This window comes from Camelina sativa, chromosome 3 (genome assembly GCF_030686135.1).
Source record: "Camelina sativa cultivar CO46 ecotype springtype chromosome 3, ASM3068613v1".
NCBI classification, from domain to species: domain Eukaryota; kingdom Viridiplantae; phylum Streptophyta; class Magnoliopsida; order Brassicales; family Brassicaceae; genus Camelina; species Camelina sativa.
Genome location: NC_141882.1, coordinates 1,626,918 through 1,653,279, shown reverse-complemented (window position 1 = coordinate 1,653,279; position 26,362 = coordinate 1,626,918). Strand labels below are relative to the sequence as shown.

The window sequence follows — 26,362 nt, the reverse complement described above, 5'->3', positions numbered from 1 at the left end:
AGACCAATCAATTGTCCATGGCATAGTCGTATCATCAGACAGCCTTTACTAAGGAAAAAATGTTATAAATTGGGTTCATAGCCAAATTTATGACTTTCAACTGTCACCAACCTTACATTTTGCTATATAAACCCTAAGAAACTCATTAGAAACCTCAACAACATACAAGACGTTCCATAGAATCTAGAGAAAAAAGAGAGGAGAGAGAGAGAGAGAGATGTCGAGAGTTTTATCAGTCGTTTGTGTCCTGCTCGCTATGTCGTTCATCTATGCACGTGCTCGTCATGTGCCGGGAGTGTCTGATGAGGGCACGACGTCGACACATGACGATACAGCAACAATGCCCATGCATGCAAAAGCAGCTGATCAGTTACCACCAAAGAGCCTCGGCGACAAAAAATGCATCGGAGGAGTCGCTGGAGTCGGTGGATTCGCCGGTGTTGGTGGTGTTGCCGGCGTGGGAGGTCTAGGGATGCCACTTATCGGTGGTCTAGGTGGGATCGGTAAATATGGTGGGATAGGCGGTGCAGCTGGAATCGGTGGATTTCACGGTATAGGCGGCGGGTTAGGCGGAGCAGGAGGCGGTGTTGGCGGCCTAGGTGGTGTAGGAGGCGGCGTTGGCGGTCTTGGTGGAGCAGGAGGTGGTTTAGGCGGTGTTGGCGGTGGTATTGGTAAAGCAGGTGGTATTGGTGGTTTAGGCGGTCTAGGTGGAGTTGGAGGTGGTGGTATCGGCAAGGCAGGTGGTATCGGTGTTGGTGGTGGTATTGGAGGTGGACACGGAGTGGTCGGTGGTATACTTGATCCACATCCCTGATGAAGAAGATATAAAGCAATTAGTAGAGAGAGAGCATTTGTTGATTATGGTTTGGTTAAGGAATAATTATTTAGGTCGGATGTTATTGTTGTTGTTTTTATAATTAGGTGATCATTAGTGTGACATGTGATCTATTCTCTCGTTTCGGTTTTGATTTTGTAATGTTTGCTTCGATGTCGGGTCTTACGTACGTTATGTAAGGTGTAACTCTCTTGTGTTAATCGTTTTGGTTTATGATGTTCTCTCCTTTCCTATTTTCGCATGTTCAAAAAGAGTTTAGAACCAAAATAGTTAAGGGTTCCATGGATTTTGTTTTAAAGTGAAAACAATATTTACATTAAGAATATAAATACGGAAGGAGTACAAACTAAACATCACTGATATAAAAACGGAAGGAGTACAAACTTGCTTCTATATTTATACATAAAAAGCGTATATACATTTTAAAACTAATTAAATTACAAAACCTTATATAGATAATGATCACAGTCAATAATGCATTGAACGATCTACATGCATAGATACGTACGTATACGTTTGAAATGTCTTAATTCATACTTTGAATTTATATATATCTTAAAGACCGAATAAATTCTGAAGGATAATGAATGATCATACGCTATTTAGCAAGCAGGGGGTTTCTTAGTTTGTAAATTTATTTTGAAAAAAGGATTTATTTTTAGTATTTTGTTTCAAAAATATATAAGAAAAAGACTCTAGAATAGTTGTGGGGGAAGACAGCAAGAATCCATACAATGTAAGCATTAATAAATGACGTAATAATTGCTTTGGGATGAGAGGGACAAATACGATTTGCATGTCAAACACTTGTAGTCCCATTTCATGCCATCGTCGTCTTTTTCGCTGTCTCAAACTTAAATTTACATCTCATGCAAATATGCAATGCAATTTATTACAACCCTCTCAAGCTTTTTTTTTTCTTTTCTTTTTGGCATTTGTATAATTATGTTAAATCACATAACTAGAAAAAAATTGTAGTCACATAAGCAAAACTCAAAAAATAGAAAAGAAAACAATATATATTTTCAAACACGTACGCCTTGCAGCTTTTGGGACTTAAAAAGCAAAAGTACCGACTCTTGGCTATGGGGCAACCTGCTAAAGCTTAGAGATCTGGCTCGTAAGTTCATTGGATATAATGTGGGGAATGGTATGAAAGCCTGGTTTTGGCATGACAACTGGACTCCAATGGGCCCTTTACTAAACTATTTGGGAGAGGAAGGACCGAGGCTATTGAGGATTGCTCGGAACTCAAGAGTAAGCGACGCTTGTAATCAAGGCAGTTGGTGTATTGCGCACCCAAGATTAGACCAGGCTCTTAGTCTTCATATCCACCTTTCAACGTTAGAGATTCCTACCTCTTCTGTGGCTGAGGACTCTTACGTTTGGTTAATTGACGACAAGCAGGTGGGAAGCTACTCCTCTAGTAAAACCTGGGAGGTCTTACGACCTAGAGAGCCTGAAAATGATTGGGCTAAACTCGTCTGGTTTAAAGGCTCAACTCCTAAGCACGCTTTCAATTTTTGGATGGCAAATCTTGACAGGTTACCAACTCTAGCTCGTCTGGCCTCCTGGGGTATACAAGTTTCAGTTGATTGTCCTCTCTGCTTAACGACAGCTGAAATTAAAGATCATCTTTTTTTGCATTGCCCGTACACCAAAGTCATCTGGGAATTAATACTACAATGAATCAGGTTGAGGAACACTTCCTTCATAGACTGGTCTGCTCTGCTGCTCTGGGCAAAATCAAGTAAGCGTTCATCTCCATCTACCTTACGGTTACTTATACTGCAAGCGTTATTTTATAATGTTTGGAGATAGAGGAACAATCTCATCCACAACAATCAGCTCATCCCGCCACGAAATCTCTTCAAACAGATTAAGCGTGAAATTATCAACTCCATCTCAGCAAGGAGCAAGAGAAAAAATTTCCGAAATCTGATGGCCTTCTGGATTTAAGCTCAGCGAATCTCAAAGCTTTTCAAAGTGTATCTTTGTTTTTTCCTCTTTTTTTGGCAAAGTTCACTCGTTTAGGTCCTTTAATGTAACAACCAAAACTTTCATTATATGATATTAACCTTTTAGAAAAACAAAAAACAAAAAAAAAAACACGTACGCCTTCACATGTTACTGTGTTACATTGGAGATCGTGACTAAGTTTGCTATTAGATCTTCTTAAGAATTTGAAGAAATACATGAAGATCAAGGCATAATTAAAGAACATTTTAACTATTTTTTGTACTCTATATTTATTATATCAACTATGGATCAATGTAAGTAATATTGTATGTCCGTGCGTAGCACGGGGTGTATGTAATTTGGGTTTCAATTTGAATCGTGTGGACCTAATAGAAAAACCACCGAGTGTGAATTAAGCTTATTATAAAAGCCCAATTAGATATCAACGGGCCTTAAAATATCTTTCATATTCCTCCAACTTTTTTTTTTAATTAAAAAATATATATTTTTGTTTAATTAATCGGAAAAAAGGAAAGCGAAAGCAAATTAAGTTTAGGCGGAGAGAAATAGCGGGAAGAAGCTCAGATCGGACGATTCTCACACCGCCAAAACAATTTTTCCCAGTAGAGAGTGAGAGAGAGAGAGAGAGCGATGGAGAACAATGCGGTGAAGATACTCGAAGAGATCAAATCTTCTGATGTAAGCTTCTCTTTGTTTTTCCACCTTTGATTTGATTTTTTCTAGGTTTCTCTCTATATCTCTATAAGAACCCTATCCTGATTGTTTCTGGATAAGCTTCGAACGGATGGATCCTCTTTGATCAATCGTGAAATTTTCTTCTGCTTGATTTGGGTTTCACGATGTTTCTCACTAATTTGTCGTCCGATTAAGTTTCTCCGTACCAACTCCTCTTCAATTTTATTGGTCTGGACTGAAGTTTCTTTTAGCGGCTTAATGTGTATTTCTTCTGAGGTGTAAGAAGAACTTTAGGATTTGCTTAACTTATTCAGAATGGATTCGAGCTGTAGGAGACTTGCTATATATGTGTTGTTTATATTGGTTTTTGTATAGCTAACGAGCTTCACTTTTTTCTTTGTTGGTTGTTTGTGCAACAGCTTATTGAGAATCGTGTTCAACTACTCACACGGCTCAGTCAGTTAGATATACAAGAGGATTCTGATTTCCCCTCTTTTGTGGAGACCTTAACAGTATCCTCACTCACATACCTTTTTTTTTTTTTTTGGATGTTTCCCCTTCCTTTTTGTTAAACTATGTTTATAACTGAGATGTGGATATTCAATCTCTGTGCGTCTGATTGTTGGTTTCAATATGATGAAGTGAGCATTTTAGAGATGAAGTTATATCTCTGCTTTATGTTTGAGATGTTTATTTGCATGTTTCACTAGGGTTCTGATAGTTATATACATGCTTTAAGTGGTCTGTTATGGCATGTTTCAAGTATTCATTCCTTGACAGCTGTATAGACACTCTGGGAAGACTTCACTTGTCTTGACGTTAGCCAATGTTTGCTGAACAAGGCAATTCTGCCTGTGACTTCAAAATACCTTGCTTTGCATCGGCCTGATTGCTCACACTACTTTCTTGCTTTTGGTATTAAGGTACAATGTCTTTTTTCTGCTTATTGCTGAACCTCAGCCTTTCGAGTGTTGTTGTATTTATCTTTTCTCACTCTACTTCCTCTAGGTAAGCCAATGGTGTGCAAAACATTTAAATATGTCTGTAATGTCGATGGAGGAGTCTCAAGAGGAAGAGCATTCCAACATTTTCTTTCAGGTTAGTGATGCTTGATGTTCCTGTCAGGAAAAGTCTGTCACAGCTAAGTGGGTTCTGGGAAACTGAATTTTGCAATCATTGTGTTGCAGCTTCTTTTGGATTATCTTCGCTTTTCTGCCTCATGTTTTACTGCTATTGGAAAAACATGTTTCTTGAGTGACGAGGCCTCAGCTGTTACAGTTCATAAGTTTGTTTCAAAGCAGCTGAATTTGATAAAGGAGGTGATATTGAATGCCAAGGTATCTCTGAAAATCATCTTTCACTAGTAGCTACTAGTACTGCATCATACTCCTATCGTAGACTGAGATTAGTATTATGCATTGTTGTCATCGTTTAATAGCTTTCACCTTTCTTCTGAAACAGAAAGTTGAATCCTTTTCCTCGGAGATTCTTAAGGCTGCACAAGTAGTAATTGACTCTATTGTTCGTCTGTGCAAAGAGTACTCTCCAGCTGTGGATCAGGACGCAAATGAAATCAAGACTCATGGAAATGTGGGACAGGCAAGGATGGGGGAAGATAACAAGGTGTGTAATTTGGAAAGCATAATTATGCTGGGAGTTAAATCTCTGAGTGAATTAGGTATGCTTGCTGCAAAAGATGGTGGTAATCTTGTGACCATTCTTAATACATCATGGAAGGGTGTGATTACATTGCTTCAGATAGACAAACAGACAGTGTTATCTCGGGTAGATGTAGGAGAGATCATATTAAAGCTAATATCACTGATCAAGGAGTCTCTGAGATTTGCTGCTCAGGCTTGGTCTTGCTCGGTGAAGGATAACATATCTGCAACAGAAGCCAGAAGGGTCTTTCTTCCTGTGAAATTTTATCTTATCAATGCTGTTAAAGTTGTGGCGCTGTTTCCAAGCCAAGCGTCTATGGTGTTCAAGGAAATATCACTCTGCACCTTGATGATCTCTGCTTTCAAATTTTCACTGAGCCAACAATCCCATGGCAAAACGGCTAGTGAAGTAATGACTGATCTTCTAGAGAAAACGACAGTAGATCTTCTAAGTGCACTATTGAACACAGCTGAAATAACACAAGAATTCAGGATCACACTTCTTGATTTGTTGTTCATAGATGAACAAGATTTCTCAAACCAAGTTTGTAAGAAACAGAGCCATGATTCTCAGACAAAAACATCATTGGTAGATATCTTGTCTTTATCTGTTGAATCCACGACAAATGTCATAGGTTTGCTCCTGGCCCGGGTTGTACTGTTCCAGTCCGTCATGAGGTATTCTTCCGAGCTTGAGGAAGATGCAAAACTTGCTGTCACCAGAAAGCTGTACTGGCTTCTCGACATATTAACAGAAAAAGAGGTTTACTCTTCAGTCCTTTCTTCTCAGCTTCCAATCTCAGATGGTTCTGGGAAGAAAATAATCTGGGAATCCATGTTTTCAGCTCTGCTCCTGTCTCTCAAAACCCTTATGATTATACTGTCTTCAACTCTTGCCTGGGAACAGCTTGAAACATTCCTACTCCAGAACCTCTTACATCCTCACTTCTTGTGTTGGCAGATAGTGATGGAACTCTGGTGCTTCTGGTTTCGTCATGCCACCAATGATTTGGCGGCCGCTATGATCGATAAAATTTGTAGTTTCATGATGTCAATGTCATCATCGGAAAGACCGCTTTGTCCAGATTCCGTTCTCAGAAGAACTACAAAGTCCATCTGCTTTCTTCTTACCCACAGCCCAAAATCATTAACAGCTCAAGTCTACACGAACGTTTCTGCCGAGGGCAGATCTGACTCTACACCAGATGTGTATCTAGCATTGTTATTAGACGGGTTTCCGCTGAAGTTTCTGCCAGACAGAATCAAAAACGACTTGAAAAGACAGATATTTGCAGATTTCATCCACTTTATCAAGAACTTCAATGAGAAACCATCACGTTATTCCAAATACACTGTGCTAGGAGCTCCAGTTTTCGCACTCTCTGCTTGCCTTCAGATACTGTAAGTTACTATGATATCCATTCTTGATACTTCTCTGGGTATCTTGTCGCACGAGACAGCAAAACCAGATATTTAGTAACTAAACTGTGTGAGCTTTCAGGGTAAATATCTAACGACATACCCTTATTTTGTTGTTGTTGTTGTTGTTGTTTTTCTTCTGTGTAGAAACATGGGCATATCAGAGATTGATGCCAAAACTCTGAACTTTATCGTTGCTGTCATTCAAAAGTACAGAAACTCCAAAGATGAAACGAGGAAGGATCATTACAGTGAGATTCTCAGTGAAACGCTGTCAATCATCTCAAGAAACGAGCAGCTATACACTTGCCAAGAAATGGATAATGTTATAACAGAGCTTCAAAAGCTTTTCATATCAGAAGCTGATAGTCGTCATCTGCATAAATCCAAGCCAAACCTTGCTCTCTTCTTGTCAGGACTTAGCAAATACGAGATGTCTGAAACCGAAACCTGTCCAAAGAGCCGCGCGGTTTGGGAACTATACCATATGCTTCTCAGAAAACGCCACTGGGCTTTGGTTCATAACGCGGTTACTGCGTTTGGATACTTCTGTGCACGTACGAGCTGTAATCAGCTATGGAGATTCGTACCTGAAGATGCAGCTCTAGCCTTCGATATACCTTCTGGAAAAGAAGCAAAAACAGAGCGGTTCATGTCGGAATTGAAAATGTTTTTGGAGAAAGAACAAGCGCTTCTCTCAGTCACACCTTCGGAGAAGGAAGTCGAGTTACTTTTGAAAGAAGGCAACGAGGTTAAGGCAACAGTGCATAAGTTTGTAGAAGGAAGAAGCCAGAGGTCACTAGAAGTAGAGAAACGACCGAACAAGAAAAGGAAACTTCCAGAAGGAATTTGCAGGGGAGTGGAGCTATTGCAGAATGGAGTGAAGAGGATCAACGAGGGTGTAAGCGAGTTGAGGTCAGATGAACATGGGAATGAAGGGTTTCAGAAGAGTTTATTGAATCAGTTTTCGTGTCTTGAAGATTTGGTCTCTCATTTGTTAAGCCTCACAGCGGCTTCGGAGTAGCTAAGGTATGTTGAGTGGCTATCCCACACTGTTAGAAAGACTTGATGGAAACAGAAAATTACTTAACAAGATAAAAAAAAAGTTGAAATAGTACCCGGGCGGGTCATTGGACGACTAATTTCACACAATCGATTAAGATCCGAATCTAGTCTCACTAAATGCTCATTTACTACTGATTTGCTTGTTTGTTTTGGTATTGGCAATAATTACTATAAACTATGTAAGGAAAATGTTTCGAGCCATTGGAAAATAGTCAAATACCAAGAGGCAAGAGCAATCTGAAAAAAAAAGCTGCATGCATACTACTAATTCAAGCTATAAACATCAGATGAGAAATCGGCCAAAAAATTTAATTGTTATGACATTATCAAAACCCTAAGGTGCCGAAACCCTCCTCATATATAATATAAGTAGGTTCTGTGTAAACATTGAATACTACTAAGAGATGTTGTTTAGTTCAAAAGCTGTATTTGGAGGCAGCGATTTACAGTCAGGCGATGACGGCGAGCTCCGATAGGGGACGAACTGGAATTTTGAAGACAGAAGAAGGGAAAAGAAAGAAACGACAACGTTTAAAAGTATATATATAAATAATGATGGGAGTAGTAAGCCCAGTCCATTAAGGCTTACTCAGCCCATACAATGAAGGATTTGTCCAATGTTGTTTGGCTAAATTTTGTCATTAATAATACTCTCAGCCCAGTCCAATAAGAAGAAAGTTGGAAAAAGGAAAATAGGGTAAGTGAGAAAAAGAAAAGGAAATCGTGACCGTCATAATAATAATATTTATCTATAAATAAATTGCCTCCACTCTTTACTTCGCTCTGTTTTTGTTTCTTCGTCTCTTCTTGCAGGTATGCTATATGGGTTTGTAGGATGAAGAAGATTTATTACCTTATTGTCTAATACTTGTGTGTATTTACATTATTGATTGTCTTTCTTTTTCAGTGATAAGCTTCATGCTAGTTCCATTTCTGACTTGTAAGGAACTACATACATCTCTTGGGAGAGAAAAGAAGCTCAATCTTCGACGCAAAGACCCCATTGATGTTTTCGAACAAGTCAGGCAAGTCAGACTCGTTACTCACAATCATTTAATACATTCGCTTCAATTCCCCCATCCATATTTGAGACTGAGAATTTTTTTCCTGCTTGTGCTGCTCTAGATGATGAGTCGTGGACCCTAATGATGGTAAAATTCTCTTCACTGTAAGTCATCTCAGTCTCCTCTGCTTTTCTTTATTTTGTTCTGTTATGCTTTCGAAATAAGAGTATGAAAAAAACATTTTCCAGTATAGTCTCATATTTTGTTTGTGGTTGTTATAATTCAGACTTAAAAAAAATATATTAAGGAAACGTCCTCTAAGTCTATATTGTTGTGCTGCACAACTTGTGCAGATCGGAGATATGCTATGGGGGTTTTAATAATGAAGAAGTTTCAGAACCAAAAAGGTAACATCATCAAACTGATTCTTCTTGTTATAGGTATCTTTGTCTCAATACGTCTTCTTTTCTTGTCTTCTTTAATTTGCCAATCTTGAAGTCAGCATGTTGCATTTGTTTTAGTAATGGATAAGGATCTCATTTTCTTATTGTTGCAGGGATTACGTATTCAAACAATGGCAATCTTCTCGTGTTGTATATATAGCTTCAATAGAGGTGTCTAAAGTGGAGAATCCAAATGTAGAACTCCGTGATTACTAGACATGAACAAGTCATAGGTATCTTCTCGTGTTCTTCTAAACCTATGAATCGATTCGATAATTAGGTTGATGATTTTGCTTTTGATATAAGAGTTTCGCTTTTGTATTAGATGGGAATCTTAATTAACGGGTTTGCTTCTTTTTTTTTTTAGTGAAACAGGTGTGTGTGTGTTCGTGTGTTCCAACCAAGACAATGATTTATTGACTCAGATTTTTTTCAAGGATGAAGTAGATTCAAACAAAAACAGTCGCCGGCGTTCTTACAGTAGCAACATCAAACTGATAAAAAGGGTAACAGTGATCTTTCTTCCCTTGTCCACTTCCATAAAAAGCGAGTTGAATTTGCTTTTAAATTGGTTGGTTTGTTTCTTTTGGCTAAGCTGAAACAGGTGTGTGTTCGTGTTCCTCAAAGAGTCAAAGCTTGTGTCTTAAATGTTTGTTTCTTTAGAATCAAAACTTCGATGATGATGACGATGATTATAATGAGGCAGATGATGGTGAATGTAAGCATTTTTCTTTATTGTGAATTAATTCATACTAATTCACAAAGCCGCATCCATACTAATTCAATCTATAAACATCAGATGAGAAATCGGCCAAAAAATTACATTGTTATGTCATTATTAAACCTTAAGGTGCCAATGATTCAATATACAAATTGTAGTATGTAAGATTTAAGAAGTACCGGAAAGCCTTTAACAACACTGCTCTCCAAATACAAAATACAAAAATAAATATATAATGGGATTGCTCAGAGTAGAAACACGCGTTTTTCTGGTAGGCATAACAAGATCAAAGACTTTAAGCCTCTAACCGCTGCGTCGGAATAAGGTATGTTCAGTAGCTATCTCGGCCCACATTGTAACAGATCATGCCAAGATCATCTTGGGATTAAAAATGTTCTCCAAGAAAGAACAAGCACTTCTCTCTATTACACTTCTCAAGAGAAACTTGACATAGATACGAACGGGTTACCACTTAAGTTTTTGAACAAAAACAATACAATGTACTTGTTTTGATCATGATCCATTAAGATCCATTTTTTTTTTCAGTTGGGTCAGACCATACTAAAGTGCTCATTTTACTGTTTTGCAGGTCAAATGGTATTTACTGATACTATACATGAAATCCTTCAGTTTCTTTTGATTGTGTCAATAGTCAAATGACATTACTACTACAAATTAAACTGTACAAGGATCGAGCCGCTGGGAATACTATAAAACCATCTCCAATAGCAGTCTGAAAAAAGGAATTTGAATGAAATATATCAAAATGGGAGATCAGCAAAAAGTTTATTTTGTTTTCTTGTTCGTGTTTCTTTTATTTGGTTCGGGTCATGGCAAGATCCCACCATTCTGGCGCGATACGTACGTCACGATGACAAACTCGATTGGCGGTCCACCTCTTACCATACATTGCAAATCCAAGCAAGACGATCTAGGACCTCACGTGGTGCCTTTCCACCAATATTACCAATTCAAGTTTCAACCAAATTTTTGGAAATCAACATTGTTCTTTTGCAGTTTTCAATGGGGCAAGCAATTCAAATGGTTTGATATATTTGATGCTCAGAGGGATCAAGATATATGTAAAGATCAATGTAAATGGGATATAAAACCTAATGGTCCATGCAGGCTCGAGAAAAAAGGCCCTACATGTTTTCCTTGGAATAAGTAATTTTATATCATCTATGAAAGATGAAATATAGATATAGGTTATATCACTTATCAGATTCAATAAAATAAGTATTTTTTGTTTTCTACAGCATTGTTAAAATCAATATTTATGTTTACCAATTTACACGGTGCCTTTCAGCAGGATTACCAATTTAAGTTTCAAACGAATATTGGGAAATCAACATTGTTCTTTTGCAGTTTCCAGTGGGACAAACAATTCAAACGGTTTGGTGACATATTTGATTCTTCGAGAGATCAATATTTATGTTTTCTATGTAACTGAACGACTATAAAAAACTGATGGTGCATGCAGGCTTGGTAAAGAGCAGGAATGTTTTCCTTGGAAGTAATTTCATATGATCGTGATTATAGATGATCAAATTTCATAATTTCAATAAAGAGAATTTGTTTTGCTTATATATACATATATAATTCTGTTTAGTATTTCTAAATGATATTTAATTTGTTTTTGTTTTTAATGAAATATGAACCGCGCAACACAGGTTTTTGCTGTGTATATTTATATTATTATAATTAATATTTTCAATATAACCAATATAGAATTAAATAAGATAAAGATTAATTAGTTGAGAAATAGAAAGTTCTTTGTAAAATAAAGAGAATATGTGTGTGTGTGTTGATCAACGGCGTTACAATATGCATGACACAATATTTTTCAGACTGCTCTTGGAGTTATAGAATGAAAAAAAATCGCCTCCCACTTGTGATATCTTGGTTGCTTTTTTTTTAATATTTGTTTGGTGTATGTATATATACCTCTTCAAATTTACCCGAGGAAACATAAATCAGATTAAACCTAGATAAACCGAAATAATGGGATTGCTCAGGGTAAGAAACAAGCGTTTTTTGGGTAGACATAACAAGATCAAAGACGACTTTCCACACAGCGGCCTCGGAATAAGGTATGTTCAGTGGATACACACTGTTAAAAAAAGACTTTATGCTAACAGATCTTGGGATTAAAATTGTTCTCCAAGATACAGAACAAGCACTTCTCTCTATTACACTTTCACAAGAGAAACTTGACATAGCTAGATACGAACGGATTACCATATAAAATTTTGAACAAAAAAAATGCAATGTACTTGTTTTGATCATGTCTTTGGACGACCACAATCCATTAAGATCCAATTTTTTTTTTTGTTTTTTTGGGGTCGAACCATGCTAAATGCTCATTTTACTGATTTGCAATTGCTGGTCAAATGGTATTTAATGAAGTCCTTGGCATTTATTTTTGATAGGTCAATAGTCAATTGGCGTTACTACTACAAACTACAAGGATCGAAGCACTGAAAATACTATAAAATCAACTCCAAGAGCAGTCTGAATAAAAAGCAATCTGAAATATATCAAAATGGGAGATCAGCAAAAAGTTAATATTGTTTTCTTGTTCGTGTTTCTTTTGTTTGGTTCGGGTCATGGCAAGATTCCACCGTTCTGGCGCGATACGCACGTCACGATGACAAACTTGATTGGCGGTCCACCTCTTACCGTCCATTGCCAATCCAAGCAAGACGATCTAGGATCTCACGTGGTGCCTTTCAACCAATTTTACGAGTTCAAGTTCCAACCAAATTTTTGGAAATCAACATTGTTCTTTTGCAGTTTTCAATGGGGCAGTGAATCCAAACAGTTTGATATATTTGATGCGCAGAGAGATCAAGATATATGTAAAGATCAATGTAAATGGGATATAAAACCTGATGGTCCATGCAGGCTCGATAAAAAAGGGCCTAAATGTTTTCCTTGGAAGTAGTAATTTTATATGATGTTATGAAAGATGATATATGTATAGGTTATCAGATTCAATAAATAAGTTTTCATTTCTCCAATAAAATTTATGCATATCATATTATTTACCATATCTTAAATAGAAAATCAATAATTAAATGTTTGTCTTTAAAAAATATTTTTGGAAGGCATAACAACAAGATAAACTTGACTAGATTAGGATTTATAGGGTTGCTTGATCCAGTAAGATGATATCACATTTGGGAGACAAGAAGAGAATTAAACCAGATTATTCGTCATCTTTGGTGTCCAAAATGACCGAGGGATCTTCCTTCCACACAACATCATCATAAGAAAACGCATTGGCCAAACAAGTAATCAACTGCTTATGAATCACTTCTTCCGAAGGAAGCAGAGCATCCGTCTCTCTTCTCAAAGATGTAACTTCCTTATCAGCAATCCCACAAGGCACAATGTGCTCAAAGTAGTTCAAATCAGGATCAATGTTAAAGGCCAAACCATGACAAGTGATTCCAGAAGATATCCTAACCCCAATAGCACCAATCTTTCTATCCCCAACCCAAACCCCAGTCTCACATTTGTTTCCTGCACGAGCTTTCACGCCATACATGGAAGCAAATTCGATCATTGACCGCTCTAATGTCTCCACATAGTTCCTAGCACCAAAACCAATGCTGCGTAAAGAAATGATGGGGTATAAGATGGCTTGACGAGGGCCATGGAATGTGATATCTCCTCCTCTTTGAGTATAATGAAGCTCAGCTCCAATTTTAGTGAGTTGAGATTGAGGGATCAGTAGATTGTGATCGGTTCTACGTTTACCGAGTGTGTAAGTTGGTGGATGCTCAAGGGAGAGAAGGGTATCTGGAATTTGATGAGCTTTTCTCTCGGAAACTAACTTGTCTTGAATTTTAAGGGATTTCAAATAGTTGACAGTGCCTAGCCTCCAAACCTCCGACGTTCTAGGGGATCTCATTCCCTGCACATTGTCACAGACACAGAATCCATAATTAGCAACTTCAGGTCTAAATACTTAAGCTAACACAAACTTAATATTACTAATGGGATTCAAACGCATGACTATAACAGCAAAAATAATTCCAAAAGGAACTAAAGCTAGAGTTAAGAATCAAATCCGAGGAGCTAGGATAGAAACACAAAAGGCAGAGACATGAATTGGTTCTGTGAGACATTTCAACGAACACTTAACATGCATTGACAACAAAAAGCAAGTACAAAGTCAGATTACGAACCGATTTAAAACCCGTAAAGCGATCGAATACATGGTTACAACTTACAAGAGCAAGTAAGTAATCGCTAAAGTGAGAGACTTTGAAGAGAGCTAGATTACCGATATCGTTTCAATTCTTCTCCTCCACCGAATAGTTTCTTTCTTCTCCACCAGATAATGTCAGATTTAATCAAAAACCTCAAAATTCAACGACTTTGCACTTTGTACCCTTAAAGTTTTCAAATTTCACAAAAATACGCCCGTATCACAAAAATACGCCAGTAACATACCTCACAATAGTTTTTTTTTTTGGTAAAAGGTTAAATTTTATACCAAATTTTCTGATTTTTTCTTTACAATGTTGATTCAACTTATTGAAAGCAGGAAACTAGAACTAGAAAGGGAAATTAATACAGCCAAAATAGAAAGCAAGAAGAGAAGATGAGAGGGAGCAGCAAGAGCCAGGGAAGGATAAAAGTCGATCCCTAATGGTGCGGTCGAGAGCAGTCTGAATGACGGTTGCAGAGGAGTTGTTGTTGGCGAAGATCCTGGCATTGCGCTCACGCCAAATAAGGTAGCAGGAAGTCTGCAGGAGAAGCTTGATAATGATGGAAGCTTGGGTTTGCGGCTGAGTCCTAGCTTGCATAATCCAATAGGAAATAGAGAAGAGATCCGTAGGTGGAGATGGCCAAATTTTGGATGCAAATTCTTTCCAAACCGCAGTTGAAAAATAAATGGTCATGGGATTCAACTTCCGTTAAGCAGAGCACACACTCAGCAGGGAAACCTCACAATAGTTTCTCTAATTTAACTGTAACAAGAGAAAACCCAATAATCCAAACCCAATAGTTTCTTACCGTTTATATCTCAGAAGAATTCAGAGAAAAAATACCGATAAAAGGGAAAATTGGACACTTTCAAAACTTAGGGGGGGGGGGGGGTCGAATTCGAAAGTTTCAGTTTTCCAATAGTTTGATCTTGTCGAGACAACTGTTCATCTGCCGAGTCTCCTCTTCAGACAAGCTTTTACTAGACTGCTCAAACTTCTCCTTGTCGCACATCAAGGCCGTGTCTCTACACGCTCTGATGCAGCCGCTGATATCGAGCAAGTTTAAGACCACCGGACAGTTTCCTATGCTTTTGACCAACGTGATTGCCGACCAAACTTGTCTGTGATCCTCTCTTGATGATCTCACAATGCATAGCTTTGTGATTGGATTCACGTATTTCACCTGGAAGGATCCCATAGACGAGCCTGCCTAGACCACACTCGCCGAAATTGACGAGGATGCTGTCTTTGATTGCTTTGGAGAGATTGAACTGTGTAAGAATTATCGGTGTTCCTTCTCCGAGAATATCCTTGTCTGGATCCATAAATACCTCCATCAACATGTATCTGTTCTTAAATCCCACCATGCTTCCTTCTTCTATTTGATTAGTCGATACTGAACTTAGCGGCGGCCAATTCTGAAGGCTTAGGGCTTTTATATATGTAAGAAGAAGAAGAAGATCACGTGGAGTCACGTGAATTGCTAATTAATTAATGGACTTGGGTCTTTGAACATATCTTAGATGGGCCTAATAAAAGCCCATTTCATCATATGTTCCCCTTCGTTTCGTTGTTTGCATTTTCTTTCTTCTTCATCGGAATCCCTAGGACAACACTCGATTTTGAGCAAAAAAAAAATCAAATCGAAATCGTATCAAATTGAGCGTTGAAGATGACGGAGGCGATGATAAGGAATAAGCCAGGGATGGCGAGTGTGAAGGATATGCCGCTGCTTCAGGATGGTCCGCCACCGGGTGGGTTTGCACCGGTACGATATGCTCGCCGGATATCCAATACGGGTCCTAGTGCCATGGCCATGTTCCTGGCTGTTTCTGGTGCTTTTGCTTGGGGAATGTACCAGGTCGGCCAAGGAAACAAAATCCGCAGGTACGTAAGAAGGAGATCGCTTTTGCTAAATTTTGTGTTTCGAGTGAATAATGTAGTAAAGAAAAAAAAGGTTAAATTGTGGTTAGTAATTGATGAAACTTGAGGAATTCTATCGTAATCAGAGGTGTTGGTGAATATTTTAGCTTGCTGTTAGGAATTTTTTTCGGGATCACTCTTGATTTTGAAGCTCGACATGTCTATGGAACCGTAGCCTTGTTAAGGGGTTTGATGATTTCAGGTTGTTTTGTACTTCTGTTATCTAGTTTAGGCATTGGTTAAATTCTTACTGATTTGATGGCTTGTTGAATCATTTTTTTGTGTGTTCCATGGCACTTTGGTTGAAGCTTGATCAGTATGACATTATTCTTCAGGTTGTGTCTTTCTATAATGAATATAAAGTTTGTCAAACAATCTGTAAATCCCGTAAGCCACAATTGTTAATATGTGAATCTAGTATAAAGAAAGCAAGCATCTAGTTGTAAGTTACGATACTATTATTTGGGATACTGGTTCTCAGTAGCTATTAGTGTTATATACTTCATCTTCTTATGCTCGTTATCTCGAACAGTCGAACTCAGAAGAAAGAGTATCGAGCTGTAGGTCTTTAGAGGACTTGCAATGGTTTTCTCCTAACAAGAGAAACTCGTATTTCTTGTCATAGACATCCTTAGCTTCTCGATTGGATACTTCGAATTCCATAAATTATCAAGTACAAATGTGATTTGTATCAGTAAAGTTTTCAGATTCAAAGTTCTAATCAACACTGATGTGATGTCTAGGGCATTGAAGGAAGAGAAATATGCTGCTCGTAGGACCATACTTCCCATTCTTCAAGCAGAAGAAGATGAAAGGTAATATTCTTGAATATTAAGTAGTATTTGTTCCTACAGCAACCTACAGACGGTAAATCTTATTTCAATCTGCGGTTATTATGCATTCTTTGTATTTACAGGTTTGTGTCTGAGTGGAAAAAGTATTTGGAATACGAAGCTGATGTAATGAAGGATGTTCCGGGATGGAAAGTTGGTGAGAATGTGTACAATTCTGGCCGTTGGATGCCACCGGCTACTGGGGAACTCCGTCCTGATGTCTGGTGATTTGGTAGTTTCTCTCAAATGCATATGATGACGATGATGAATGAATGAATATCTCACCGAGGATTGACTTGTTCTTGTTTTATCTTTTATTCATCGGGTAATAAGAGAACGATTCAACATACAGTATTCTTCTTGTATTGGCTTTGCTGGAACATCAGCCTGTGTTTGTTTTTCTGCAAGTTTTTCAACAGAAAAAATAAAGGAGTCTAAAACAGTTTCATCAGCAAGCTTCCAAGAGTGGTTTACGTTTCGGTTTACGAATTGATTTTCGGTTTAAATAATTACCAGAAATTGGCTTATTTTATAACATAGAGATCCATATCCTGCTGAAATTTTGACACTGTATTAAACGAACCAAAACCCGGTTTATAATGGTTTTCAACCCGGTTTGGCTCTTTTTCTAACAGGTGTCCGTAAGTGATTTGCCTATATCAAACCCAAAAGATATCGTCATCTTGCCTAATATCAAACCCAAAAGATATAGTCATCCAAGTTCAAAAGCAAAAATACAATAAAATCTATACATTAATATTCTATAAATTAATAAATTTTGTTGTTTTTAAGTCGAATCAACGTAAAAAAATAATAAAATTTTATAAGATAATAAAATAATAATTTTTTTAAAATCTCCAAAACATAATATGAAAAGTGATCCCGAAAAAAATAAAACAATCAGGCAGCCGTCGCTAATGCTCTAACCACCGATGGCCCTGTTTGCACTCTTGACCAAGCCGAAGGAAACTGTCACCAAAGCTCTTGTTCTGGCCGCAAGAGAGGCGATCGACGCTGGCCCCGTTCCCGCCGGCCCGGAAGATGAATCGAAGTGCTTCTGTGGGTTTTGAAAACTTCGGTTTGGTTTTTGTTTAAATCTCTTGTTTCAATTTCTGGGTTTGGTTTGGTTCTTGTTTCAATTTCTGGGTTTGGTTTCTTGTTTAAATCCCCTTTCAATATCTCTATCAACATTTGTGAACTATTAAATCCCACTACTGTCTTGTTTTGTCTATTATAATTTCTCTCGATTTTTCCATTTTTTACACATTCCGGTGAACCGGCCGGTGCACCAGAGAAAGAAAAAAAAACCCTAAAGTCACGTGACTTTCTTGGAGCCGGTCGGGTATTTTAATTTGTGTGCAATTCACCCGATTCGATTATCTCGGGTTAAGTTTACTTTGGGCTAACTCTAATCCGTTTTTGGGCCTTTCTAGCCCATTAAGAACGAAAGTGTTCTTTCTCTCTGCCAACTTAATTAATAAATTCGAATTGCCACTCCCAGTATGCATTAAACGAACCAAACCCCGGTTTATAATCGTTTTCTTCAAAACCCGGTTTATAATGGTTTTCATCAAGTTTGGTTCTTTTTCTAACACGTGTCCGTTAGTGATGTGCCTATATCAAACCCAAAAGATATCGTAAGCAAAAAAAAAAAAAAAATCTTCTTTCTCTCTTCTCTCTCGCCGCTGAGCAAACCATGATTACTGTCACCTCCAAGCTCTCTCTCCTTCCTCCATGCTTCTCTGTCGTTAACTCTTCCTCTCCGCGTTCGAATGGTGCTCAATTTCGTTCTGCCCACATCTTCTCTTTGTTGCACTCTCTGTTCACAACACATCGTTGTTGATTCTTCAATTTCTTAAAAGACCCTTCTTTACAAAAAAAATTTCGAGTGGAAACGATCCCTGGAACTCGTTAAAGCGATGTAATTTTATATGTTAGATTCGGAATTTCTTTTGGAACATATTTGTTATGTTTGTCGAATGCTTGAACTGGTCGTCCATGGCTGTCTGTCACTATCGAGTTCGAAACTTTGAAGATACAAATTTGTGTTAGAGTAGTATCTTTTACTTCACTGTGGTAGTTTATGCTTGAAAGTATAAGAATTTATGAACAGATTTCGTTTCATCTTGCATCGATCTCTGCCTTGTGTGTGTGTTTTTCATGAAGCCTTCTCATATGAGTTCTAATGCAGATATGAATTCAGAGCCAAAAAACAAAGTTAAACTAAGACAAGACTGGAGGGAAAAGTCCAGACCTATCCCACCCGGAGGAACCTATCCAGCTAAAGACCATTGCAGGTTTGGTTTTGTCTTTTATTTTTCTGTTGTTGTTGTTGTTGTTGTTGTTTACATCCCTATTTTTTTGTCTTGTTCTTATCAAAATCCTTGGTGTTGTAATGGGTTTGCAGTCAATGTGGGTTATGCGACACCTACTACATTGCCCATGTGAAGGATGCATGTGCATTTCTTGGAGATGGAATGTCAAGGATTGAGGTAATGCCCACATGGCCTTGAAATGGATAAGATTTGCTGCATTTCAAATTGATGGCTTAAGATTCTTATTTTGTTTCAGTTTTTGTGCAGAGCTTGGAACCTGTTGTGCATGATAGAGGAAGGAATGCAGATTCCTTAGCAGATACATATTTTGGGGTGCATCAAGAGCAGCTCTATGCTCGTAAGTTGAAGCCTGTTGAAGGTACACAGACGCTTCCTTACCACTGTTACATTTTCTAGTTTTGTGTCTCGTTCATAATAAAACATGCTTTGTCTTACTGGTTACTCTTTCGTTTAATTTTTATACAATATCTGTGGACGAAGGCTTAAATACATTTTGTTTGGATCTTATTACTCATCTTGAAAGTTGTGTAGCATTTGCGTTTCATGTGGTTGTAAATAGGAATGAATGTCCACCTAAGCTTGAATTGGGCTTAGCTTTGTGGTTTACTTTTCCTTCTATCTTTGGTTGCAGGAGCACAGTGGACTGGAATCGTCACAACCATAGCCATTGAGATGTTAAAATCTAACATCGTAGAAGCTGTTGTCTGTGTGCAGAGGTAACACTGTTGTTAAATATTAAAAATGGACTATGCTGACATCTATCAACCATGCTTCAGCTTTTTCCATCTAATCATGTAACTCATTTATTGAAAACTACAGTGATCCTGAAGACAGATTATCTCCAAGACCAGTATTAGCCAGGTTTTCCATCTTTCTTCTGTGGTTTATTTTTGAGGTCATTCTTCCACAAGTCTCCATTTTGATTGTGGATCCATATTCAGCTATTACTCTGACTTTAAATGCCTCTTGATGTTTCATTTCTTTTCATTCCAAGGACACCTGAAGAAGTTTTGGCTGCAAGAGGTGTCAAGCCAACTCTGTCTCCTAATCTTAATACGCTTGAATTAATTGAGGTTATCTGCAAAACCCTCTTTCTCGTATGTGTTTTCTATCGCTGAGTCCATTTCAAATGAAATTGAAAGTTGCATTATAACAGACTTCCGGAGTGAAACGTCTTCTTTTCTGTGGTGTGGGTTGCCAAGTGCAAGGTATGGTTCCAACTTTTTTGTGGACGTATATTTCAAGTGTCTCCATACTGTGACTCTCGTAGTATTGTAATGCAGAGTGATTTCTTATACTGCAGCATTGAGATCAGTGGAGAAGCATCTGAATCTGGAAAAGCTGTATGTTCTAGGCACCAATTGTGGTAATTTCCTCAGCCTATCTAGATTTGTTCTTGTGTTGTGCTTTGGGTCTCGTACGCGTAGGTGTAGGATTGCTTATTACATGTTTTGAACAAGTAATAATAACACCTTTAATCAATAGTGGACAATGGAACACGAGATGGACTAGACAAGTTTCTGAAAGCGGCTAGTAAGGAGCCAGAGACTGTTCTCCATTATGAATTTATGCAAGATTACAAGGTTAGCATTAATACGAACCATACTTATCTGACATTTTCTTTGGCGTTGCTAATCTTGTTCAACTTCTCTTATAGGTCCAACTCAAACACTTGGACGGACACATTGAAGAGGTATAGTCGCTTCAAATAATGTGTTGTTCTGTATTCTGTAATGTTGCAGCTTAAAGTCGTTTCAAAAACTTTCTGGGTATAACAGGTTCCCTATTTCTGTCTACCAGCAAACGATTTAGTAGACGTCATAGCTCCATCATGTTATAGGTAATACAAGTCTCTTCATTGGTGCTATACCTTGAAATAGACTAGCTATAGGAAATTTGTAAAAGCTTGTCTACAATCACAAACCCTTTGTTTGTTTTTTTTTCATTCTGCAGCTGCTTTGATTACACAAATGCATTAGCGGTGAGTGTTCTTCTAGCAATTAAGATGTCTTTCCGTCTGCCAATTTCAAACATTTCCTTATTTTATGCGCTTGTTAATCTAGGATTTGGTTATCGGTTACATGGGTGTACCAAAGTATTCAGGTCTTAACATGACTGACCATCCACAGTATATTACAGTGAGGTCAATATTTCTACTTATTTTAGAATGGACCATATAGGTTCGCCTGGTTGGATAAAAATAGTTTTGTTTATGCCTTAAACCACAGAAATGAACGTGGGAAAGAAATGCTCAGCTTGGTAGAAAACCTTCTGGAGATCACTCCAACAATCAGCAGCGTAAAGTTTCTGACATTTTTGGTTTGTTATTATATTTAAGACTTAAGAGTCTGTTTAACAGAAAACTCGAACAAACACATCTTTTTGCTGTTGTTTCAGGGTGATCGACGACCTTTTGTGACAGAAACCGTTAAGGCAGACGATGATGCTAAGTTTGGTATGTTTTCACACTTATTCGAAATTCTTTTGCTTATGGCATATTCCAGTTCAACCTAATGCTAGATCCCAAAAAGAAATTTCACATGAAATGTTTGCAACTAACATTGTGATGTAGTCTTCTAATCTTGTCACTTTTCTATAATTACTCAGGTCAAGGTCCTGCTCAGCCAGCGCCACTATTTGTTGGGAACATTATTGCGTTCATCCTAAGTTTGGTAAGATTCTTTTCTCATGAACACAATTACACAAACAAGGAGGCAAGCTCATTGCATAAAAAAGTCAAGACTCTCCTAATTAGCAAAAGAATGCTTGCTTCAGGTTGGTCCTAAGGGTCTAGAATTTGCTCGGTACTCGTTGGATTACCATACCATCAGAAACTATTTGTATGTAAACCGAAAATGGGGGAAACAAAGGTAAAAATTTGAAGCACACTCCTATAGATAAACGTTTATGCTAACTGTGTCTTTCTATATTATCGAATCGCCCTTTAATAACCAAAGCGGCATATTCATCTGCAGAGCCAACAGACACATGCCATCATATGCGAAAAAGATAGTGGAAATGTACAACAAAAACGGCCAAATAGATCAAATGCTCTCCAAGAAATGAACGTTTTAGGTATTTTCATGTAAGTTTGCAAGTGTATATCTCATCCTACAGTGTGTAAATGTACATTGGTCCTACTGTTTCTCAAGTTGTAGTATGTTAGTAATATCCAAAAATATTTCCCTCGTGAATTTGGTAAGACACCGGCAAGAAAAGATGGGTCGGTTTGGTGTTTTCTGACAGAGAACAGGGAATAAGAAACAGTCTAAATCAGCGGCTGAATCAAAATCATCCCATGTGGTTTCCTTCCTCCATATCTCTAGGTTAAGGTGATGTCTGAGTAAAAGGTTGCAGGCTGTTTTAAGAGGATGGGAACCAGACATTTACACAGTTGGGGGGAATTAGCTTTTAATGTTTTTTCTTTTTTTTGTTTTGTTTGGACAGAGAAGATGGAACCATTGTTTTTACTTAACTCACTCATCACCACATTTCACAAATAGTAAACTGCACAATTTTGCTCTTTTTGTCCTTTAGTTTGTCAATTCTCTGTTCTGCTGGTTCATTGACTTTGCTGCAGACTCTCAGAACCTCAAGTGAAACTCATAAATGTCTCATCTTTGGCACCATAGTTTGAATTATTTTCAACAGAGACCTTGTCCATATACAGAGTATATAAACGTTTTTGTTTCTCTATATTCAGTGGAATATATGGTTGAATTCTTTTTAAACTGCAATTTGACAGATAAATAATGTCAAAAAATGTTGGTGAATATACATACATTGTATATTTTTGGATTTGTATCCAATTTTCAAAATAGATATTATGTAATTTCATTAATTAATGTTATGGAGAAGATAAACTATCAAACATATTTTAATTTAATTATCAGCTATAATCTTAGGTGGATACTCATGTTTTTCTGATAATGTTATAAATCTTTGGATATCCATTTGTGTACAAATAAATAGACCAAATTTTCCATAATCCGTAATGATTTTGCATATCTTAGATAAAAGCATGTTTTTTTAGTATACAACTTTTTTCTTCCCTGGGATAGTGGGATTTGAGTATATGGATGGTCTACCGTCTACGATAATCATGTGTAATCTCAATCATTTGCCACATTAAAACATTACAAAAATGGCTAATAATTCCCAAATCACTAAAATAACAGGTCTAACTTGTGAGAGTATTCTTCCAATGATGAAACAGCATGAAATTAGTTGTTTCTTTTTTTGTTTAATCTTCTCCATTGTTCCTAACAACAACAGCAAAAATGATAGAGATAACCCTTGATGCATCACGAGGATTACAAAAACCGTAAAGTATTTGTCATATTAGATTAAGCAAAACTTCTTACAGAGTTCAAAATCTAAATGAACAAAAAAAGAAACAAAACAAAACAACAAAAAAAAAGCATTCGTAAAAATTAAATAAAAAATATATATAAATAAGCCACATCTTCCTAATAAATAAAGAAAAATCCCCCAAAACTTCTTTTTCACAATTCTTTTTTTTTTTCTTCCAAGGAGAGGGCTTAATTATCTTTTTTTGATTTTTTTTTGTTTTCACATCCATTTGTAGTATATATAATATTCCCTAATATTGTTTGTTTTGAATGATTAGAAATGTGAGATACATCGACGATGACGAGCAGCAGCAGTTTTCTTCTGTTGCTTAGATTCTTCTTTCCACCTATTAGCAATGTCATGAGCCACACTCATCGCATCCAACGATGCACCAAACAATCCTTTTCTCGTGAACCCTACCGCATACAATCCTGCCTCTCCTTTCCATCCGTTAGGGAACGGGTTTTTTGGTATCCCATCATCCGAGAAGAAGTCATTGTCCTGTTAACCAAACATCAAAAAGTTAGTACACACATTTTTACTAACCAAACTGAGACTCAAAACCATTCACCAAAAAAAAAAAAAAAAAACTGAGACTCAAAACCAAAAAAAAACTCGTACCACGATTTTTGTATCCTTTTCGATGAAAATATTAACGTAAATGTTTTTCAGTATTTGCATTTATGATTGGTCACATTCGAAACACAATTTGAGTCGGGTTTTCACTAAACTCGGACCGGGTCGGGTGGGTATTTGTGTTTTTTCTTCCGACATCATTAAAATTTAAGCAAAATCTTTAGAAGAAAGAAACAATGAAAGAGATGTGTTCTATAATTATTTATTACCTTAAGCCATGAAGGAACGTTGCTTCTGTATCCGGTAGCTAGAATGACGGAATCAATCTCAAGAACACGGCCATCTATTAGCTCAACTTTTCCTCTTCCGAACTTTATGATCCCGGGGACGATTTTGATCTTTCCCGATCTTATTTTAGGCAATGCTCCGACGTCAAGAACCGGAGTTTTCCCTTCCTTGTTCTTTAGCTCTAACGGTCCAATTTTTGGCCTTTTTAGACCGTAATTATCGGTGTTTCCCAAAATCACCCTCGCTAGAAGGAGTAAGGTCTTGTCCGCGAGCCAAACCGGCATGTACTTCATCATCGTAACTCCTAACTCAAACGTTGATTTCCCAAATATCTCTCTAGGTAACACATGAACCTGATAATATCAAGGAAAGAAACAGAGTATTAGATGCTATGTTTTTTAAAAACAGAGTTATAGAAACAGAGGATGATGCTCTGTTTTGGATGAAAAGACTAGAAGTTTTGGTACTTACAGAGCTACGAACGACCATCGACGGGTTTGCTCCGTGGTTGTAGAGATCGAGAGAGACTTCCATACCGGAGTTTCCACATCCCACGACCAAAACCTTTTTCCCTTGGTACCTTCCACCGGATTTATAGTCACCAGCATGGAGAACATCGCCGCCAAAGTTTTCTAGACCTTCGAAATCCGGCACAACTTTCTCAGCATTCTCTCCCGTAGCCACCACTATCCACCTGCAGATATACTCAAACTCGCAAGAACCGAGCTGCCCCATCTTCGATATGGTTTTAACCCGCCACAGCCCGAACGTCTCGTCGTATTTAGCGGACTGGACCGTTTCGTTAAACTTAGGGTTGATATCGAAGTTGGCTGCGTAGGCCTCAAGGTACTGAATAAACTGAAACTTGGTAGGGTACTCCGGGAACTCATCCGGGAAAGGATAGTTTGGTAACTGGCAGAACTGTTTAGGGAGATGGAGTTTGAGGCGATCGTAGGTTCTGTTTTGCCATAAAGAAGCAATGCAGTTAGCTCGCTCAAGGATTATGAACGGTACTCCTTCACGTTTCAAACCCGCAGCGACGGCTAGACCCGACGGGCCAGCTCCTACGATGACCGGACCGTTGACCCAGATGCAACGCCGGGAGAATATGTCGCCTTCGGGGATGAAGTTTTGGAACATACTCGAGATGTTGATAGACTTCTTGTTATTATTTCCATACATCTTCCACAGACTTTAGAGTTTGTTTGTCTGGTTCTGAGGAAAGAAAAAACAGAAGAATTTCTAAGAATGTGTTATAAAAAACTTTATCAGGTATTGGAAGCTTTTTAGGACAAGAGGATGGAGATGTGAGTGTATGTGTGTGTTTTGTTGGATTGAAGAAGATGTATATATAGAGAAGAAGAATTAAAGCAAATTGGTCTTTGTAAAATTAGTAAATATATTATTCTTATTATATTTAAAACTTCTGAATGTTATTTATCTCTCAAATGATAAGCTTGCAGCCCACCATGATTTATTTATTTGTATCTTTTCATATGTTCTACTTATTGGTATTAAACTAATCCTCGTCCAACAAATACAATAATTTAGTCGCAAGAAAAGTGGTTCAATATTTTGCATCTCCTTTTCTTTGCATGACAAATATCAGTTACGTATACTGGATGGAGATTATCTCTATTAATTAGTAAAAGAACTAAGTAACTAACTAAATGTTTTTAAATTTGCCGGATGTAAGAAAATGGCTTCTAATAATTAACGAGATCAATGATATTTTTTTGGCTACAAGGATATACTAGGTGTTGTTAAATGTGCCCAAAATGTTACATTTTTATTCAGCACTCGTCGATATTACACAACCCCATTAAAATGGATATTAGTTAAGATCAAGATTCATGTTTGTCCAAAGAAAAAAAGTTAAGATCAGGATTCAAAGCGTTATTTATTGAGAGAGGAGACATGACTTTAGATATACACTTGAGAAGAGAAAGAAAGCACGATAATTAAATTTGATGTCAGGTTGCTGCCAACGTGGGAATCATTAAGGGTAAACAGAAGTGTTACACATA

The 26,362-nt window shown here is 37.5% G+C and overlaps 8 protein-coding genes and 2 pseudogenes across 13 annotated transcripts; 7 read left to right on the top strand and 3 right to left on the bottom strand.

Moving 5' to 3' along the window:
• The first annotated feature begins 1 nt into the window (after window position 1).
• On the top strand, window positions 2-1,048 carry LOC104762483 (uncharacterized). Its single transcript, XM_010485781.3, has one exon. It carries the CDS (start codon window positions 218-220, stop codon window positions 812-814), a length of 597 nt encoding a protein of 198 aa, XP_010484083.2. The 5' UTR covers window positions 2-217; the 3' UTR covers window positions 815-1,048.
• A 975-nt stretch (window positions 1,049-2,023) lies between these two features.
• LOC147946496 (uncharacterized) lies at window positions 2,024-2,589 on the top strand. Its single transcript, XM_087496893.1, has 2 exons — window positions 2,024-2,419; window positions 2,530-2,589. Exons 1-2 carry the CDS (start codon window positions 2,024-2,026, stop codon window positions 2,587-2,589), a joined length of 456 nt encoding a protein of 151 aa, XP_087353019.1.
• A 723-nt stretch (window positions 2,590-3,312) lies between these two features.
• LOC104762476 (uncharacterized) lies at window positions 3,313-7,652 on the top strand. Of its 2 annotated transcripts, XM_087497624.1 has the most exons (8): window positions 3,313-3,493; window positions 3,910-4,002; window positions 4,279-4,413; window positions 4,499-4,588; window positions 4,678-4,827; window positions 4,952-5,914; window positions 6,113-6,552; window positions 6,718-7,652. In XM_087497624.1, the coding sequence occupies exons 1-8, from the start codon at window positions 3,446-3,448 to the stop codon at window positions 7,592-7,594; spliced, it is 2,796 nt and encodes a 931-aa protein (XP_087353750.1). In that variant the 5' UTR covers window positions 3,313-3,445; the 3' UTR covers window positions 7,595-7,652. The 2 variants fall into 2 exon arrangements, with proteins under 2 accessions (XP_087353750.1, XP_010484071.2); XM_010485769.3 differs by having other exon boundaries at window positions 4,952-6,552.
• A 2,866-nt stretch (window positions 7,653-10,518) lies between these two features.
• On the top strand, window positions 10,519-10,974 carry LOC147946495 (S-protein homolog 5 pseudogene; annotated as a pseudogene).
• Window positions 10,975-12,330: 1,356 nt separating this feature from the next.
• Window positions 12,331-14,359, bottom strand: LOC104762439 (octanoyltransferase LIP2, mitochondrial). 3 transcript variants are annotated; one of them, XM_010485719.3, is made up of 2 exons: window positions 14,098-14,359; window positions 12,331-13,725 (listed from the first exon to the last, which is right to left on the bottom strand). In XM_010485719.3, the coding sequence occupies exon 2, from the start codon at window positions 13,720-13,722 to the stop codon at window positions 13,015-13,017; it is 708 nt and encodes a 235-aa protein (XP_010484021.1). In that variant the 5' UTR covers window positions 13,723-13,725; window positions 14,098-14,359; the 3' UTR covers window positions 12,331-13,014. The 3 variants fall into 3 exon arrangements, with proteins under 3 accessions (XP_010484021.1, XP_010484028.1, XP_010484036.1); XM_010485726.3 differs by having other exon boundaries at window positions 12,818-13,725; window positions 14,000-14,178; XM_010485734.3 differs by having other exon boundaries at window positions 12,818-13,725; window positions 14,045-14,151.
• Window positions 12,349-12,831, top strand: LOC104762457 (S-protein homolog 5-like). Its single transcript, XM_010485745.3, has one exon. It carries the CDS (start codon window positions 12,349-12,351, stop codon window positions 12,748-12,750), a length of 402 nt encoding a protein of 133 aa, XP_010484047.1. The 3' UTR covers window positions 12,751-12,831.
• LOC104762420 (NADH dehydrogenase [ubiquinone] 1 alpha subcomplex subunit 13-A) lies at window positions 14,358-17,233 on the top strand. The gene is made up of 3 exons (XM_010485699.3): window positions 14,358-15,913; window positions 16,693-16,764; window positions 16,866-17,233. Exons 1-3 carry the CDS (start codon window positions 15,699-15,701, stop codon window positions 17,008-17,010), a joined length of 432 nt encoding a protein of 143 aa, XP_010484001.1. The 5' UTR covers window positions 14,358-15,698; the 3' UTR covers window positions 17,011-17,233.
• On the bottom strand, window positions 14,810-15,393 carry LOC104762431 (putative ribonuclease P/MRP protein subunit POP5 pseudogene; annotated as a pseudogene).
• Window positions 17,234-18,400: 1,167 nt separating the features above from the next.
• LOC104754600 (7-hydroxymethyl chlorophyll a reductase, chloroplastic) lies at window positions 18,401-22,312 on the top strand. Of its 3 annotated transcripts, none has more exons than XM_087507900.1 (19): window positions 18,401-18,557; window positions 18,974-19,079; window positions 19,190-19,274; window positions 19,365-19,476; window positions 19,750-19,834; window positions 19,938-19,979; window positions 20,113-20,191; window positions 20,275-20,326; window positions 20,422-20,484; window positions 20,604-20,701; window positions 20,776-20,811; window positions 20,897-20,958; window positions 21,072-21,099; window positions 21,182-21,261; window positions 21,347-21,416; window positions 21,516-21,573; window positions 21,726-21,790; window positions 21,894-21,988; window positions 22,094-22,312. In XM_087507900.1, exons 1-19 carry the CDS (start codon window positions 18,479-18,481, stop codon window positions 22,182-22,184), a joined length of 1,386 nt encoding a protein of 461 aa, XP_087364026.1. In that variant the 5' UTR covers window positions 18,401-18,478; the 3' UTR covers window positions 22,185-22,312. The 3 variants fall into 3 exon arrangements, with proteins under 3 accessions (XP_087364026.1, XP_087364027.1, XP_087364028.1); XM_087507901.1 differs by having other exon boundaries at window positions 18,401-18,703; XM_087507902.1 differs by having other exon boundaries at window positions 18,485-18,703; window positions 19,354-19,476.
• Window positions 22,313-23,439: 1,127 nt separating this feature from the next.
• On the bottom strand, window positions 23,440-25,663 carry LOC147946494 (putative indole-3-pyruvate monooxygenase YUCCA3). The gene is made up of 3 exons (XM_087507903.1): window positions 24,807-25,663; window positions 24,317-24,688; window positions 23,440-23,972 (listed from the first exon to the last, which is right to left on the bottom strand). Exons 1-3 carry the CDS (start codon window positions 25,515-25,517, stop codon window positions 23,745-23,747), a joined length of 1,311 nt encoding a protein of 436 aa, XP_087364029.1. The 5' UTR covers window positions 25,518-25,663; the 3' UTR covers window positions 23,440-23,744.
• Between the last annotated feature and the right edge of the window lie 699 nt (window positions 25,664-26,362).

What these genes read in the sequence shown, in the direction of transcription:
- LOC104762483 (XM_010485781.3), top strand. Translation starts at nt 218, where the DNA reads ATGTCGAGAGTTTTATCAGTCGTTTGTGTCCTGCTCGCTATGTCGTTC.
- LOC147946496 (XM_087496893.1), top strand. Translation starts at nt 2,024, where the DNA reads ATGGGCCCTTTACTAAACTATTTGGGAGAGGAAGGACCGAGGCTATTG. An exon ending in TGGCCTCCTGGGGTATACAA is followed by an intron (nt 2,420 to 2,529) that starts GTTTCAGTTGAT and finishes ACAATGAATCAG; the next exon opens with GTTGAGGAACACTTCCTTCA.
- LOC104762476 (XM_010485769.3), top strand. Translation starts at nt 3,446, where the DNA reads ATGGAGAACAATGCGGTGAAGATACTCGAAGAGATCAAATCTTCTGAT. An exon ending in CTTTTGTGGAGACCTTAACA is followed by an intron (nt 4,003 to 4,278) that starts GTATCCTCACTC and finishes ACAGCTGTATAG; the next exon opens with ACACTCTGGGAAGACTTCAC. An exon ending in ATTCCAACATTTTCTTTCAG is followed by an intron (nt 4,589 to 4,677) that starts GTTAGTGATGCT and finishes ATTGTGTTGCAG; the next exon opens with CTTCTTTTGGATTATCTTCG.
- LOC104762457 (XM_010485745.3), top strand. Translation starts at nt 12,349, where the DNA reads ATGGGAGATCAGCAAAAAGTTAATATTGTTTTCTTGTTCGTGTTTCTT.
- LOC104762439 (XM_010485719.3), bottom strand. Translation starts at nt 13,722, where the DNA reads ATGAGATCCCCTAGAACGTCGGAGGTTTGGAGGCTAGGCACTGTCAAC.
- LOC104762420 (XM_010485699.3), top strand. Translation starts at nt 15,699, where the DNA reads ATGACGGAGGCGATGATAAGGAATAAGCCAGGGATGGCGAGTGTGAAG. An exon ending in CAAGGAAACAAAATCCGCAG is followed by an intron (nt 15,914 to 16,692) that starts GTACGTAAGAAG and finishes TGTGATGTCTAG; the next exon opens with GGCATTGAAGGAAGAGAAAT. An exon ending in CAAGCAGAAGAAGATGAAAG is followed by an intron (nt 16,765 to 16,865) that starts GTAATATTCTTG and finishes TTGTATTTACAG; the next exon opens with GTTTGTGTCTGAGTGGAAAA.
- LOC104754600 (XM_087507900.1), top strand. Translation starts at nt 18,479, where the DNA reads ATGATTACTGTCACCTCCAAGCTCTCTCTCCTTCCTCCATGCTTCTCT. An exon ending in CCAAGACCAGTATTAGCCAG is followed by an intron (nt 19,980 to 20,112) that starts GTTTTCCATCTT and finishes TTTCATTCCAAG; the next exon opens with GACACCTGAAGAAGTTTTGG. An exon ending in TTGCGTTCATCCTAAGTTTG is followed by an intron (nt 21,791 to 21,893) that starts GTAAGATTCTTT and finishes TGCTTGCTTCAG; the next exon opens with GTTGGTCCTAAGGGTCTAGA.
- LOC147946494 (XM_087507903.1), bottom strand. Translation starts at nt 25,517, where the DNA reads ATGTATGGAAATAATAACAAGAAGTCTATCAACATCTCGAGTATGTTC. An exon ending in CGATGGTCGTTCGTAGCTCT is followed by an intron (nt 24,689 to 24,806) that starts GTAAGTACCAAA and finishes TGATATTATCAG; the next exon opens with GTTCATGTGTTACCTAGAGA. An exon ending in ACGTTCCTTCATGGCTTAAG is followed by an intron (nt 23,973 to 24,316) that starts GTAATAAATAAT and finishes TTTGGTTAACAG; the next exon opens with GACAATGACTTCTTCTCGGA.